This window comes from Hippoglossus hippoglossus, chromosome 5 (genome assembly GCF_009819705.1).
Source record: "Hippoglossus hippoglossus isolate fHipHip1 chromosome 5, fHipHip1.pri, whole genome shotgun sequence".
Taxonomy (NCBI): Eukaryota; Metazoa; Chordata; class Actinopteri; order Pleuronectiformes; family Pleuronectidae; genus Hippoglossus; species Hippoglossus hippoglossus.
The window spans coordinates 10874095-10889603 of NC_047155.1; the positions used below are offsets into that span (position 1 = coordinate 10874095).

General features: G+C 42.0%; 1 protein-coding gene across 2 annotated transcripts in view; it reads right to left on the bottom strand.

Moving 5' to 3' along the window:
* Positions 1–5405: 5405 nt before the first annotated feature.
* The window catches only part of vgll4b (vestigial-like family member 4b), a 36326-nt gene continuing 26222 nt past the window's right edge, over positions 5406–15509 (bottom strand). For both annotated transcript variants that reach the window (XM_034585379.1, XM_034585377.1), the window contains 3 exons: positions 8383–8650; positions 7916–8033; positions 5406–7254 (listed from right to left, as the gene is read on the bottom strand). In XM_034585379.1, the coding sequence (XP_034441270.1) occupies positions 7001–7254; positions 7916–8033; positions 8383–8650 (640 nt within the window). In that variant the 3' untranslated portion in view covers positions 5406–7000. The remainder of the gene's footprint in view (positions 7255–7915; positions 8034–8382; positions 8651–15509) is intronic.

Below are 15509 nucleotides of genomic sequence, written 5' to 3' on the forward strand. Positions count from 1 at the left end.
AACAAACCAAAGGCCCGGACTCTGCCCTCCATGTTCCTGTCTGTTCCTCCTCAATAGATCTCGACATTCACAAAGGAGAAGTGGAGTGAAAGACTCTTTGTGGACGACACTGAACCCGACCGTGAAATTGACATCATCAAAACCAAGAATGTTACAACATTGATGCTGAAAAGCTTTAAAATTCCAGTTCGTCTTTATTTGGATTCAAAACCAGAGAACGTAGTTAGAAATTCAGAGGCGGGTCAAAGCTCATTTAAAAATGATCAAAGGCAAAAGAATGATGTGTTTTTTTTTTACTCCTGTTACTTAATCACTTACTTAAAGGAAACGTATGATGCTTTTTTTCTGTGTTTTTTTTGTTTCTTCTTCGTTTAGTTTGTTGTCGGATGGCAACCGACGTCAAGGTGCATTAGGGCCATTAAAAAGCCACCTCGTAGTCCGGCCCATTCTTCCAGGGCGTCATGTCATGTGACCTCTCGATGCCCCGCGTGACGCACATTAGTGGTTAGTGTTACATGTCCCATAATGAGCCAGGTTAAGCAAGAAGCCAACATTTCTTACATGCCGAGGGAAATGGTTGACCGATCCCAACAGAGTGGGCCAATCAGAGCCCAGATAAAGCCCTTAAAGAGACAGACGCTAAAACCGAGTGTTTCCGACAGAGGCTGAGAGGAGGAGCTGCAGCAGCCATGACAGTTTATTAGAACATGAGCGGAACACGTCTCCTTTAATGATCAGTCCCCTTCACTCGCAGTCCGGAATCAGCTCGACACTCCACATCTGCACTAATAGACTTTATTTTTTTCTGAGACGGCTTCGGTGAACAGTCGCAGGTTGAGTCTCTCCACCGGCACGTGTACTGGATTTGCTGAGGAGCCTTTTTTTTCTTTGGCAGGACTTTGACAAACTACATCTGCTCGCTCACTCAGCTTGAGCTTCAGATGAATTATGAAAACACAAAACATGGTTGACAACTCAGCACATCCATCCATCTCCCCGTCTGTTCACTGGTCTGTGATACAAACAGTGGTTAATACTAAAACCAGCTTTGTTCGGCATCACTCTTGAGAGAACATGCACAGATGTTACTGTAACACAACAGTGGCGCCCGGTACGGAAAATATTTACTGTCGCTTCCGAAAACCCCCGGAGAAACCGAAGCTCTTCGTTACGTATGTGTTTGACGCATGCACTCGTTTTTTTTACTCTGTGTCTGATCTGCTAACGTGTGTAATAATTTCAGTGTTAAGAAACGTACGCCTACAACAGCTACTCAAGAACAAGGATTAGTGGAATGTGAAGCAGAGGCTGGAAATAAGCAGAATTATAAAATATAATTCCACAATTTAATACTTTTACCTCCAGATTTATTGTCACACGTGCAATTAAACTAAGGATTCAGACTTGTTTCCATAATTCTGTTTTCTCAGTTCTCATCTTTAAATATTTCACCAAAATCAGGTATAAAATGTATCTGTTATTAAAATGTTAACACCATATGGCTGCTGAATTGTTTTATTTTCATACTACACCTAAATTGTAATATTGTTTGAATGTCGTAATATTGCAAGTCGTAATGCTGTTAGAAGAAAGGCAAAATTTTACGAGAATTAAGTTGTTATATTGAGAGGGTAAAGTCGTAATATTGTTAAAATAAAGATGTAATTGGACGAGAATAAAGTCGTAATCCTATAATTATAAAGTCGATATATTATCACAATAAAGTCGCAAAGTTAATAGTCATATTAGACTTTAGAGAGAAGATCAGCCTGTCGCCTGTTAAAATGAGGATTGTGGATCATCTTGATAAGTAATGTTTTAGTGTAACTTTCACAAATAGTGAACTGGCTCATCAGCATCATGTTATCAGAAGTATCAGGACTATGACATGTTAGTGTAAGAAAATCTGTTCTGAAGAAGACTTGGAGGAAATGTTTGATGCTGGTCGACTGATATCGTTTTTATATCTGCACGATATTTTAGTTTCTCAAGAAATGGACATTTATCCAGATTTTGGATCACGAGCGTGAAACTCTGGGGACGGTGGGTTCTGCTCGCTGGTTATTTAAAAATAAGTTTTTATTTATTCTTGAAACATTGGGCCTTCTTTCTTGTTGGATAACATTATTTAATGAAATCTCAGAACTTTGTTCTTCAATGAGGCCTTTATCCTCTGTTGAACAAGTGAACCTTTTCACCTATTTGATTTTCCAACATAATCATCCCATTACTCGACCACAGACACAGCAGCACAGTTACATGAGACGGAGGCCACACACTCGCACGGTGGTTTAAAAGCACTTTATTGTTCATCAAGGCTACTTTACGTACAAAAAAGGTGGCCTGCCAAAACCTTTTCAGTAGGAGACACAGAGCCACAAATTGACTGTTGTTTTCTTAATACAATGTCTTTTCTTTTTTTTTTACAGTTCAGAGTATTACTACCACTAAGTACATGCTACTTCCACTTCAAAAAAAAAAAAGGACCTGGAAAATGTGGTACAGTCAGAGTAAAGAGCAACTCCTCTTTGATTTATCTGCACAATTTATTTTCATGGTGTTTACAGATGCTGAATGGCCTCCAGATGGGAACCGTGACATCCTCAAAGCTCATCTGCTGCTCGGCTCCTCTCGGCCTCGCCGACGAGCAGCGGAGCAGAAGAACTTCAGCACAAAATCAGCTGAAATAGGTTTTGAGATTTTCATCGGCCAAGCTTCAGTGTCAGAATTCAACAAGACTTATCCTTGTTGCTTGGTTCCCATCTGTAAACCAAAATCAGTCATCAGAGGATTTTCTGAAGGAGCCACAATGTGCCGACATGCAGTAGTGGAAATGGAACTTGCCTGCTAGCCCGTGATTATTGTTGATTTTTTACACTTAAATGTTAATGGTTTGGAAAAGGCTAACGAGACGTACTGGGCTGGCAGCAACATCGATCTGTTCCACCGAAGCAAAACATGCGAACTGATCAAGAGCCTGCTGAGAAGAACAAACTCTTTTCTTTTTGCTCACGAGTGACGTCGCAGAAGTCACGCGAACAAACACAATGTAAATGAAGGCAGAACATCGGGGGCCAATGGAAGTAGCGATTGTCACTGACACCAGTGGCTCGTTGTGGTTTCATACATTTTCCGTGCTCCTGCACTCTATTAACAAAAAAGATCAACTTTTTTCACAAAAAAAAGAAAAAAAAGAAAATGCAATGATTACAATGTAAGGACAGGGGGAAAAAAACAATTAAATAGCTACATATCATTAACAAATTAATTGTTCCTCAAAAAATACCTACGATTTTTTTCTCTGTACATTCGTTACGCACAGCGTAATGATGGTCTTATAGTTACCTATTATAAAAAAGTAATTTTTTATTAAGTGATTTTCCTACAGTCTGTAGGGAGAGTGTGCCGAAGCGAAGAGAGCGCCTCCTACCTACAGGGTGGTAGTGAAACAATAATGAGAACAAATAATAATAATAATAACAGAAAAACAAACTCTTCTGGACACCAAGCCTCGTTCCCTCATGGTTTCTAACAAAATGTGAAGTACATCCCATCTGAGTCAGGGTCGACTGAATCTGAGAGGAGGAGGGGGGGACGCTGGGAAAGACCCAGTGGCAGTGAACGTCTCGCGGCTCAGACTGTTCTTACAGAAGCTCAGCTCCTGAAGCTCTGACGCCCCCCCACCCCCAAACCCAACATGACAAACTCACCACCCACTCTGAACCTGTCACAGAAAACACGCTGAGATCGTAGACGACCTGTTTGTGATGAAACCGACTCTCTGGCTGTTGGGTTAGGATTTAAAAACATGTACCATCAGTTCTGGCTCTGTCTGTTCTGTTCTGATATGAGAGGATGGAATGTGAGGATATTCGAGATCACTGACGTTCTGTGTACAGAACTTTAACGGATGTACTCGTCGTATTTGATTAAAGCCGAATCTGTAAACGTCCTGTTAGAGACATGCAATGACACTAAACGTTTTCCCAACTCAGTTCTATACGTTCTTCGCTCTGAACGCCCTGGAAAGTTTTATGGCATCGTGTGTTCCTCCGTCATACGTTATGTCAGAATAACAAGGTCTCCACAACACCAAGCGAGACGTCCGCTGGGAACTCTGGGACAAGTGGATGGTTATCAGCTCGGTCTGTTGATGTGGAGATACTGAGTGTAAATGGGGCCTGTACAAAGTTCCCTATAGGAGGAATGTATGCGGCTGTGGCGCAGGCTCTTTTTACAGAGGAGAATTCATTTCTTCAGGCTGCAGCTGGAACTGCAGCGACAATACAATGTTGTTCAGAACAGAAAGCAGTGAAATATAAAGCAAAAATAAAAAAAGTCTGGACACCAAGTCAGGACACGAGTCATCTGTTGAGGTTTGAGAGAGTTTTGACGGCGCATCATGAATCCACACAGAGTTGTTTTGTTCGTTTTACATCTCAACGTTGTTTCCAATGTTATTTTTTCTCTTGAGCGGTAAAATTGAAACGAGTGTAAGACATTTTTCAATGTGTCAGAAAAATGTCTGAGAGCCGTCATCACTAACTCTGACCATCAACAACACCTTGTTTTCCAAAAGCTCTCTAGCCTGCTAGCTTGTCCTCTACTTAGTACGTCTTGGAGCGCACGTAGAGGCTGGTGCGAAGGGGGCGGTTTTAAGACGTCACCCAAATAGTCTCGCAACAATCGCGTTGTTTTACTGTATCTCAGGCTTTGTGGAAAACAAGGCCCTGAAGACCGATTTGTGCCAAGCTGGTGTCACGCTGAAGGCTGTAGCATCCTGTACCACCAATGGATCAACATCTTAAGAAAACCGTTAACGGGCAGCGTCTCCCGAAGCCGACTCAGCGCCCGGACGACCACGTCCGTCGTGCTGAGCTGGTTTTGAGAAACTCAGGTCTCAATGGTTACACAGAGCCTGTCCGGAGGCTTGTCCCACTACAGATGTTTGTTACCATACTGATATTAATGGAAAACAAAAGTACAAAACTGTAATAATAACAATAACAATAATAATATGGAGTACAACTGACCCAGCAGTGAGTGTATAGTGTCTATGTCCGTTACTAACAACAAAAGAAGTAACAACTACCGTCCAAATGAAAAGGCTAATAGTAGTTAAGATTGAAATGCTTAAAAACACTAATAGATACCAGCTATTAAAAAAAACAAAAGAAAAAATACATGCATCTGTAAAAGCATTAGTTTACCCTTCGAACCTTATAGAAATCTACCAAACCACAGTGTGTAGGGGGGGAGGGAGGGAGGGAGGGGCAGCAGGGTGTCAGCCAAATATAATTACAACACCCGTGTTCAAAGAGACACAAAAACAAAGGGCGTGTTTGAAGAGATCTGAATAATCTTCTCTCCCCCGGTCAAGAAGCCAGACAGTTCTTTTTTTTTTTATCTTCTTTTCTTTCAACCACAAAGTGACATGCAGTGTCATCTATCCCCCCGTCGCTGTCAGCAGTTCAGTTCAGCCCGTGAAGCACATCAAAGCTCATTGTCTCTGCGAACAGCGCTCTGCGACCCGCTGCACTTTGCACCACGTCCATCAACACCACCGCTCACTGATTTGATAAAAAAACCTGACTGTGCTCATAAAACAAATCACCGCACAACAATTTGGCACATTATTTGACCAGGTAAAGACCAGTGGGTGAAGAATCTGATTGAGACCCTACATCCTCATACTTTACACTCCAGTTGGCTTGATGTGAATTTGAAGGGATATTTTTTGCACATATTTCTCTGCATTTTCCTCATTTCTCATGGCAGAGATGTGGAATAATATGGGTGAGTAAGGCTTCTGTAAGTTTCCATGGTGACAGCAGTTTACTTTAATTGAAGAGCGGCCTGTTCCTCACACAGTTTAACTAATTGTTTACACCCCAAATTTAATAAGGCTCGCTCCCTGCACCCACATGTGTGACTTAATGTGGACTCTGACGCTGCTGGTGGGGAACGATAAGTTAACATGTTACATGTGATAAACAAACAGGAAGTGAAATGGCTTGGGATGGGATTCTGCTTTTCACCCACCTTCTTTTAGTTTATGGCTAAATTAAACCAGATCAGATTATTTTTGATGATCGGGGAACACGGTATCCAAATCGATTATTACTCCCCAACCGTGCTGATATGTGTTTTTCCATTCTTCAGAAATGCATTGAATAAATAATGCAGCATGGTAATAATATTGGATGAAATTATGTCCAGGTCCCAGAAATGTTGAATTCAGTCAGTTTGAGTTCGGTTTTCAGTCCCAGTGTTTACAGTGCCAGATTGTGATGTTGACATGTCAGCCCCCACCTTCTATGGCAGTAGTGCAAATCAGACCGAGTCGATCGATTAAGTTTACACGTACAGTAACACAAACAGAGGAGAGAGAAGGTGAGAGACTTAGAAAAAGACCAGAGAGGAGCCAAGTCGATGGCTTTTTGTTGTTTTTGATCTGGGCATTGATAAACGTCAACGTCTAAAGGTTTCTTTGGTAGCACAGTCAGGTGGTTTGTGATTATTTTCTCCAAAGTGGTTCTTTCTCATCTCTTCTATCAAACATCCGGCATCTCATAACGCAGAAGCAGTACACAACAACTACTGTTAAAAATAAAAACAAAACAACAACAACAAAGAAGAAAAGAAAATGAATAATTAAAACACCGCCTCTCCTCCCTCTCTTTATGTACATATAACTACAGACGCTTGCCCGATGATGCTCCTGTCAGTCCAAGAGTTGAGCCCTCATCACTCATGACTGATTATTGTCTGACATTAGCAAACCAGAGGACAGTTGTTAGATATTGCTGATTTGATCCTCTACGAGTGCATAGAGGGAGAGAGCAGGCTCGACCCGCAGGCGGGCGCTGCCTCTGGGACGCTGGTGACAGACCGACAGAGTGACAGGGACATGGATGTTGGAGTCGGGATGATTGGGAGTGGGCTGTGGGGGGCTGGGGAAGCAGGGGGGGCAAATCCCTCTAAAAATCTCTCGGGCCCTTCAGGAGACCACAGATGGGGAGTGGTTGTGGTTGATCATGTGACTGTCGGGGGAGGAGTTTGGGCTGCTGCCGGACGACGAGGGACTCCCCTTGTTTTTGATCTGCAACCAGGTCTCGCCCAGCGCCTTGGCGAAGTGGTCGTCCACAGAGCCAGTGATGGACACGGAGTTGGTGGCCGGCTCGGGCTCTTTGTAGTTTTTCCCAAGGCTGCGGCGGAAATGCTCTTCAATCACTGGGTCGCAGGCTGTGTTGGCTAGAAGAGCGAGGGAGGAGGGGGGGTGGAGGGGGAGAGAAGGAAACAGAGATGTTTTAGTCCCCATGGTGATATAAAACTCACTTGTATAACAGGCAGTGGGTTATTTATTACCCAACATCAGCTGAAACACTAGTAATGTGTTTTTTATTTCAATGGAAAAAACGAACTCCAACATCTACTTCACTTTTTCTTCGCAGTTTAAATTTCACTGTTAACCTCAATGAGATCATAGGGATTTCACTGCGATCATAAAAAAAACCAGCCACAGTGAAGTTATCAACCCACAAAAAACATGACTGACACAGAGCAGAAGCCTCAAAGGACTTAAACTACACAGATAACAGGCAAGACTGTTAACAAAGCGTTCTGCGGCTGCACTACAACAACTGATGGGTCATAAAGAGCATCACTAGTTATAGAAGTCAGACTGAATGTAGAGAGTGAGCTGATGTGCTTTCATGTGCCCCCAGGGAGAAGTTTTAAACCATCCCAAAAAATCCACCCAATAAAGGTTTACTGGTAATAGTCAATAGTGATTCATTATTGTGTTCAACTGTTCCTTTAACCCAAATCAAAAATTGCTAAAATAACAGAAGAAACACAACAAGCATGTCACGTGTGAGTGTTTGTACAAATGCATGTGCATGAGTGCACTCACTGTTGGCTCTCCTGTAGTTGTTAGTGAGGCTTGAGCAGCCATTGTGAGAGACTGGACAGTGAGACAGGTTGCAGTTGCGGTTGTTGGCTGGAGCGCATGTGATCACTGAAGGACGATTCTGAAACATAAGAGACCAAATTCAACGTTTAAGTTACATCATTGCCGACTTCTCTCTTATAAATGTTGGCCAACAATGAAACAAGACTTGTTAGGAGAAGGTGCAAGAAGAGTAAATAGAGCTTGGGAAATATTATAGTAAAGGAAACAGAGCAGGAGAAGAGTTGAGGTTTAAGGGAATGATTCAGTTGCCAACAGGGTTTTAAATCAATTGCAAACCTCCTCCTGTCGACCATTCAATTAACTCTGATGAAAGCACAGTCACATCATAAGGAGGTCATACCAGAGCTGAGGTTTACATGAAAATTTTCAAATGATGTAGTCAGGATGTAAAAAGATGGGCATGTTACCTGCTGGCGTTCCATGGCGCTGACGGCCTGCGGCACTGTGGTCATGGCTGCTGTGCTGCTTCGTGCAGGCTCCATCATGCTGTTTTTGGTTAACGCCAGTGGCTGGTCCATGCCGGCTAAGCTGGCCAGGTGCAGATGGTGGTGGTGTGCGTGGCTGTACAGATGGTTGCTGTGGACTGCAAGACCACCGGGCACCACCACTCGCTCGCTGGGGCTCCGGCTGCGGTCCTTAGAGACCGGGGAGCTGCGATAGTCTCCATTAGGTTTCCTAGGAAATAGAGATTGAGATAAAGAACCACATTAATTATCACAAGGCAGATTAATTTAATGTCTAATGTCCGTCAGGGGTTAGGGTATGACGGGAGTAAATTTACTCTAGATTCTGTATTCCGCTTCCAATTATTAAAAAAATATTGTTCTTTGCTTAATAAAAGGAACATTTGAAAAAAAATTCTGAAGTTTAAAGTAATTTTCGTATTTTTCTAACAAGATACTGGATCCAAAACTACACTGGCTATCAAATGTTCAAACCTGAGAGAGGGATGAGAGAAAAAGGAGAAGAGACTGGTGGAAATTTACAAAATGAAAAGGTGGTAAAAGGCTGTTAAGAGAGAATGAGATGAGGGCGACAACAGAGAAGATGAACAAAAGGACAATTGTAAATGGACCAGCAGATGCTATTGATACTGATCTAAAACATACACTCTCTTGATTGCTGGAGGATAGATTGATAAGACTATTTTGTACGAGCACATGCTCACACATAAACTCTCTTTTCTTGGAAGGAACACTAAAATTATCTAACATGGATGAACTACAAACTTGCCCCTGCACAGAGGGGCAAAGGGGCACAAAGTTCAAAATCACAAAAATCTACTTTATCTCCCAAGGGAGCCTGAGGACAGCTGCACTCACTGCTGTCCAGATGAGAACCTGGAAAATCCTGCAGCGTAAAAAGTAAAAAGCCAAGATGAGGGCTGAGTGCAGCTGCGTCTCACTTTCAACATATCTTGCCAACGCTGTTGTTGACATATTTACGTTCTATTTTGTACCGTTTTCTTTCGTTTGACGTCTATTCCACAACACACTTTGACAGAAGGTGAACTGGCCACAAACATTCCCATTCCATTTGAGAGAGTCACTTCCAACCACCTCCCAAAAAAACTCCTGCTCTTCATTGAAAACGCAGAGATAAAGACGAGGGATTAAAATAGTGACAGTTTAATACAACTCAGATTTTGGCTTCTTTTTTCTCCGGCTCCCAGCTCTGATGATAATGACTGTAATACGTAGTGAAGTGGTTGGGCCTGATATTGTGCACACTTGCTTGCAGTTTAACAGGTAGCAATTATTTTCCTCTGTGCGTCAAATGTGGTCTGTGTGCATGTGTGTGTGTGTGTTGGACTGTGTATTACACCCTTCCTGCAGCTCCACTCCCCTCCTACAATTTGAGGCCCAGTTACAGGGAGCGAGATTTACTGTACTAGGCTCTTGCTATCTCTTCCTCTCTCTCAGGCTTCAAACACCCACATGCTTCCCCACATCTCTTCACAAATCAACACACATACACCGCCTTTCCTCCCTTCTACACTGTAACACACACTATACATAGACAATGAAGCCTCAGTTGGGTAAAGGCAATTAAAATCTACTTTAAATAAGTTGCGCTGAAACAATTGAGGGCAGAAAACGACATGAAATCTTGTCTTTATTCTTCAACCAGATACTGTGTGGAGGCATTTCCCACCCATGTGAAAAGGTCTGAGCGAGAACACACAGCGGACTCAAAAGGGAAAAGAAGGAAAAAAAAGCTGCAGCCGCTCTTTAAGGTTTGTTTGGATGCAAAACAACAAGTTCAGGCTAACAATCGTAGATCCATGTGACCAGGCAACCTGACTGCTGGGTCAAGCATCTGGAGCCCACAGCACCGTCCTCCACAAATAAATAGTCTCCGCAGAATACAGAGAGGGGGAGAGGAAAGGCTGAGGAGAGGTGGGGGTGGCTGCATGTGAATGGTCCGGACCTCTACGATAAGAAAGAGTGAGGTCGGTAGTTTCCTTCGTTTGTGCCGAGAGCTTACATTAGCAGGGAGACCCCCCTCCCTGTTTTCTCTCTTTGTCTTTCTTTCTTCTTTTTCTCTCACAATCTGCTGCAAACTTCCTGAGGGTTATGGAGGGAGAGACTTGGCAGCTCTTACACAAACCCAGGCCGATGGCTCAACATCCAGCTTTTAGTTTTTTTCAAGTTCCCTTTTTCTACAATAGTCAAAAATAATTTCTTTGTTGCATTAATCGCATTAAAATCAGGTCATAATAATTACCAAACTGTGCACAAGTTCAATATATTGTTGCTAAAGGACACATCGACTTTTAATCAAATTCTACAAACTCTTATATTCAGCTAAATGGCTGAACAGAAAACAAAGGTTGATCTCTCATCCCTGTCCCAGCAGCTGGGTCTTCAGTATGGTTGTGGAAGTTGTTCCAAACTTTAATCATTGCCAACGAGTGGGCATGCCCACATCCTCACACAAGAGGGGCCGTCACCGGAGCCAGTGAACGGGATCAACAAATCCAACCAATGAATGGCATGGCTGTTGAATCCATCACCGCCCCCGCCTTCCCCTCGCCTGATTGCCCACCAAACCCCGGACCACAATTCATGCCAGGGATCATGCATTCAAAACCCACTGTGCCTTTGTCTCTCTTACTCACCTCTCAATTATCGTTAGGGCTGCAGCTGGGGAGAGAGGGAGAGGAGGGAAAGGGCGGACAGGGAGGGCTACGCATGAGAGATGGGCATGGGGCTGGTAACAAGGGCGAGAGCAGAGACAGAGGGCTGCCAGTTCTGGGGCTAGATGAGAGGTTGAGAGCTAAAAGTGGGAAACCGAGGGAGACAGCCTTTGAAACGTAAAGAACTCGGAGACTTGGCTCCTATAAGGGAAGACAACATGTGGCAAAAAGTTGAAAAAGAGAAAGAGATCAGTGAAGCAGCTGAATATTACTTTTTTCACTGAGTTACTTGTCACTTTAGGATCAAGCATCAATATGGGGCAGCATCCTTATGCAGCTGCTGAAGGTTTTTCGTCAATAGCCAAATCTGTTATTGCCTGCTGAAGTGACCGTTTTAGCAGAGATTACCATAAGTGGCTTAATAATTTTACTACAAAATAAAACTTTAGCCTTTATCAAGGAGAAAGCTAACACATTACAGGGTCTGACCAATGATCTGATGGTCCAGGGCTAGTCAAAGTTAATGCAGGGCAAGTTGATTGACCAGTGAAATGTCAATTAAATGTCTCAAACAACGGAGTAGATGTGAAATCCAAAGATAAATTCAAGTTCAAACCACCGTATGCACATAAGTAACTGTTATTGGGGATGTCATCACATATCACAGTCTAATGTTGGCACCATTATGAGATACTTTCCTGAAGTACTTGTGTCCAGCTACCTACGTAGCCCACTTCATGGAGCTAACTCCTTAAGTTGTTTAAAGTTCAGTGTCTGGTACTAAAATCTGAAAATACTGACATGATCATACACTCTTCCTCTCTCCCTGTAGCCTTTGTTGATGTGTGGCACTCAGTTGTTTTTATATTATTCACTGTAATATTTGTTTTCAGTGAGAAAACAATAAATAGCTTATCACAGGTGTCAGTGCCCAGGACCGACTTTTCTGTTTTGGCTGCTCACTGGTCAGTAACTGTATTAAGTTAACATGAGTTTCAGTCGTTTCCTTCATATATCTCCCAATTAGAGACAACAATAAATTATGATGTTTGATAATGTTAAGAATATTCAAACACCACTAATGGCTACAGTCTACACAAGGGATGTGACTTCAATGGGCTGTGACTGGAATCAGATGATGTTGGTGTTTGCTACTTCCTAAAGACACAAAGAGCCTAGAGGGGTGTGTTTGATTTGTTGTTCTCATCCTTGCCAGATTCGAGCACTGTTTCACTATTCAAGATTGCTTTACACGTTGCATCCGTAAGACAGGCTGGACGTCAACAAAAGAAAGAAAATTTCAATAATTTTTTCTGTAACTCATTTTAGAATATTAAAAACATTTGACTATGGTCACAAGGTGGAGCGCCTCTACTTTGAATGTGATTTGAAAAAAAAGGGAGAGCACTGATTCTTTTTTCAGTTAAAAATGGAAATGTTTGACCGAGCCCTGCGGCGGGCACTCACTGAAAGATCCCTTAATTTAAAACCCGACCAGTCAAACCCTCATAAATGGTATAGTCATATATCCTGGACAAAACTACTTGGATCTGTCATTATATACTGCCTTTTAAGTAACCATTCACATGACAGCCTGTCTTCAAGTTAACCTCAAGTTAAAGATCATAACCATGATCATGTGTTTGAATTTCTCAAGATTAAAAAAAAAAACACAGTTATGTGTCTGTATTCTTGTAAAAAAGTAAGAACCAGTAATTTGTCCTTTGTATGTGCAAACCTGTCTAATTGCCACAATGAAAATCTAAATAAAACAAGTGGAACAATGACTTTAAAAATATGGGTTGGTTTTTAAAAGTGTGCTAGGGTTAGAGACTGCCAATTTGGTGAGCTAACCATATTTTACTTTGAGGCAAAGATACAGCAGCTGTAAAAGCTCTGAGCTTTTTCTCACAATTGTGCTCCAAAGTCTTCAGAGAAAACCTCACTACAAATCTTTGGTTGGGCAGAGGTTTCCATCCTACTCCTTTACGAAATAAATAAAGAAAGAGCAAGGAAGGGAGGGAGAGAGAGATACACACAGGAAACATCTGGGAAAAATCAGGGTGTAGACAGAAGATGACAAAAAAGAAAAAAAGAAGACATGATGAAGGCTCAACCACAGGTTACAACCAGACCCAAGCTCTGCGAGGTCTGCAGAAACCCACAAAATGGCTATTATACATACATATATATATATATATACATACACACACAGCTTCACAGGACTTACCCGGACTATGTTTTCTAAAGTATACAAACATCTCTGCACAGTTTACTCTGATCAGCCCAGGCATTAATATTTGCATCCTCAGTGCAGTCTTAGGATAGGTTTGCCAAAACTCGCGAAATACACTTCAACAGGTATAATTTAGATACTGTATATTGTTGTTGTCAAATTATCTTCTTTGGCATACAACATTTAATATAAATTATTGCAAAGTATCAATGAAGACGCTATGTTAAATCTTACATGATGCCTAAAGCATGTTAGAAAGACCAAGCAACTGTTTTAAATCTTTCACATTTTCACTCATGCAGATGCTGATAGAAATCAAACGCACATTTGCCAGTTGTATGACTGCAGAGACAGAGAGCTGAAGAAAATCCTTTGTTATTAAAGCTGGGACAGATCGGATATGGGAATAACCACAACAAGAAGGCAAAGAAAACATGTGAACACGCACGCACATGCGCGCACACAAACACGCACATTGGAAAAAAAACATGCTCTCCCTCCTTTTCTCGCATGCTCACACAATATATAAATAGTCAATAGGGTAACAATGACTTCAGCAGCTTTGACCCTGCTCACGCGCACACGAGAGAGAGAAAGACGGGGAGAAAAAGAGAGGAAGAGAAAAAGAGATTTTCTCCCCATTTGGCCTCTGGAGAAACTTCCATGAGAACAACTTGCTGATGAAGTTCCCAGTAAAAAGCAGCTGCAGCTTCTAAATGCTACAGTACTTACTGCAGTAAACTGACCAACTTGGATTTTGCTTTTAGGTCTTCTATGCACAGCATGAATAAATGTGAGATTACACTCTGCTAAAAGAATGAAGCTTCATTTCAAACCTCTGATTCACTGTACATGTGGCTGGTTTTAAACCAAGTCAAATAATCAGTGAAAAAACTTTGCATTATTTTAGAGAATGTGAGCAAGAAGAGGGATGTCTTCCAAGCAATTACTACGAGGAGTTGAACAAAAAAGTATTGCAATTCTTTTTTGATGATTACAGAATTGCCAAACTAAATCTAGAAGCAACATTTGACTTATTATTTACACTAAGAAAGTTTAATATACACAAGAATGTAAAGGTTAGCCGTTAGCCTGTTAGCATCCGCAAGTGAGGTGGAGAGCTGTTAGTTCAAACTGCGACTTGCTACACCCAGTGCATAACTTCTCCCATTTAACTGTAACAGTTCAACTTTCGAACTGATACCAGCTGACTGCCAGCTGTTGTTGTCCTCTCGTCTCAAATTCACAGCAACTACATGAACACTTTGTGTGAGAGAGAATTTGGGTGCTTCAGAATAAAAGCACCAGTAGTTCTGCTTTGATTCATTTCATTATAACTGTAGTATAACTATTTAAATGTATTATAACAGTACTGTATGTACCTTTATAACTGCTTTTTAACTATTGTGACATTGTAATTAATTCAACTTTATTACAACAGAACTAACAGATAGCAGACTTATATAATGACCTGATGACCTCTTGGTCAGTAGTGATCCTTAAGTCCCATGCAAAGGGTTTAAGGCAGTGCTGCTGTTGAAATGAAACTGATGGATATTTATTTATCTAATTCAACATCTAGTCATTGCAATTATAGCATATTGCAATAGTGATATTAAATACTTGTATACTATTGTACCAGCTCTAATGACAACAAATCCACAAAATATGGTTGCAATCAAAGAGAATAAATACCTAAATTCTGACATATTGCCCAGCTTTATTCCCTAATTAAAAGCCAATGCGAGTTCCTGATCTGTGACTGGCTCTTATTTTTAAAGAGGGATGAAAGAGCTGAGCAAGAGGACTTTTATACTCGCGGGTCTACAACTGCCGAGTGGCTGGCAGGCAGGCAGGGAGGCAGGCAGGCGAGCAGGCAGCAGCAAGCTTCCAGCCCGCAGGCTCCAGTGGACAGGATAAGGCTTCTTTGTTCAAGACTCCTCCTACTCCTCAGAGAAATGAGAACTTAGACCCTGCTGCCTGACAAGGAGCCCACTCACCACACACACACACACACACACACACACACACACACACACACACACACACACACACACACACACACACACACACACACACACACACACACACACACACACACACACACACACACACACACACACACACACAAATGGATGATCCACAGCTGAGCAAGCCCA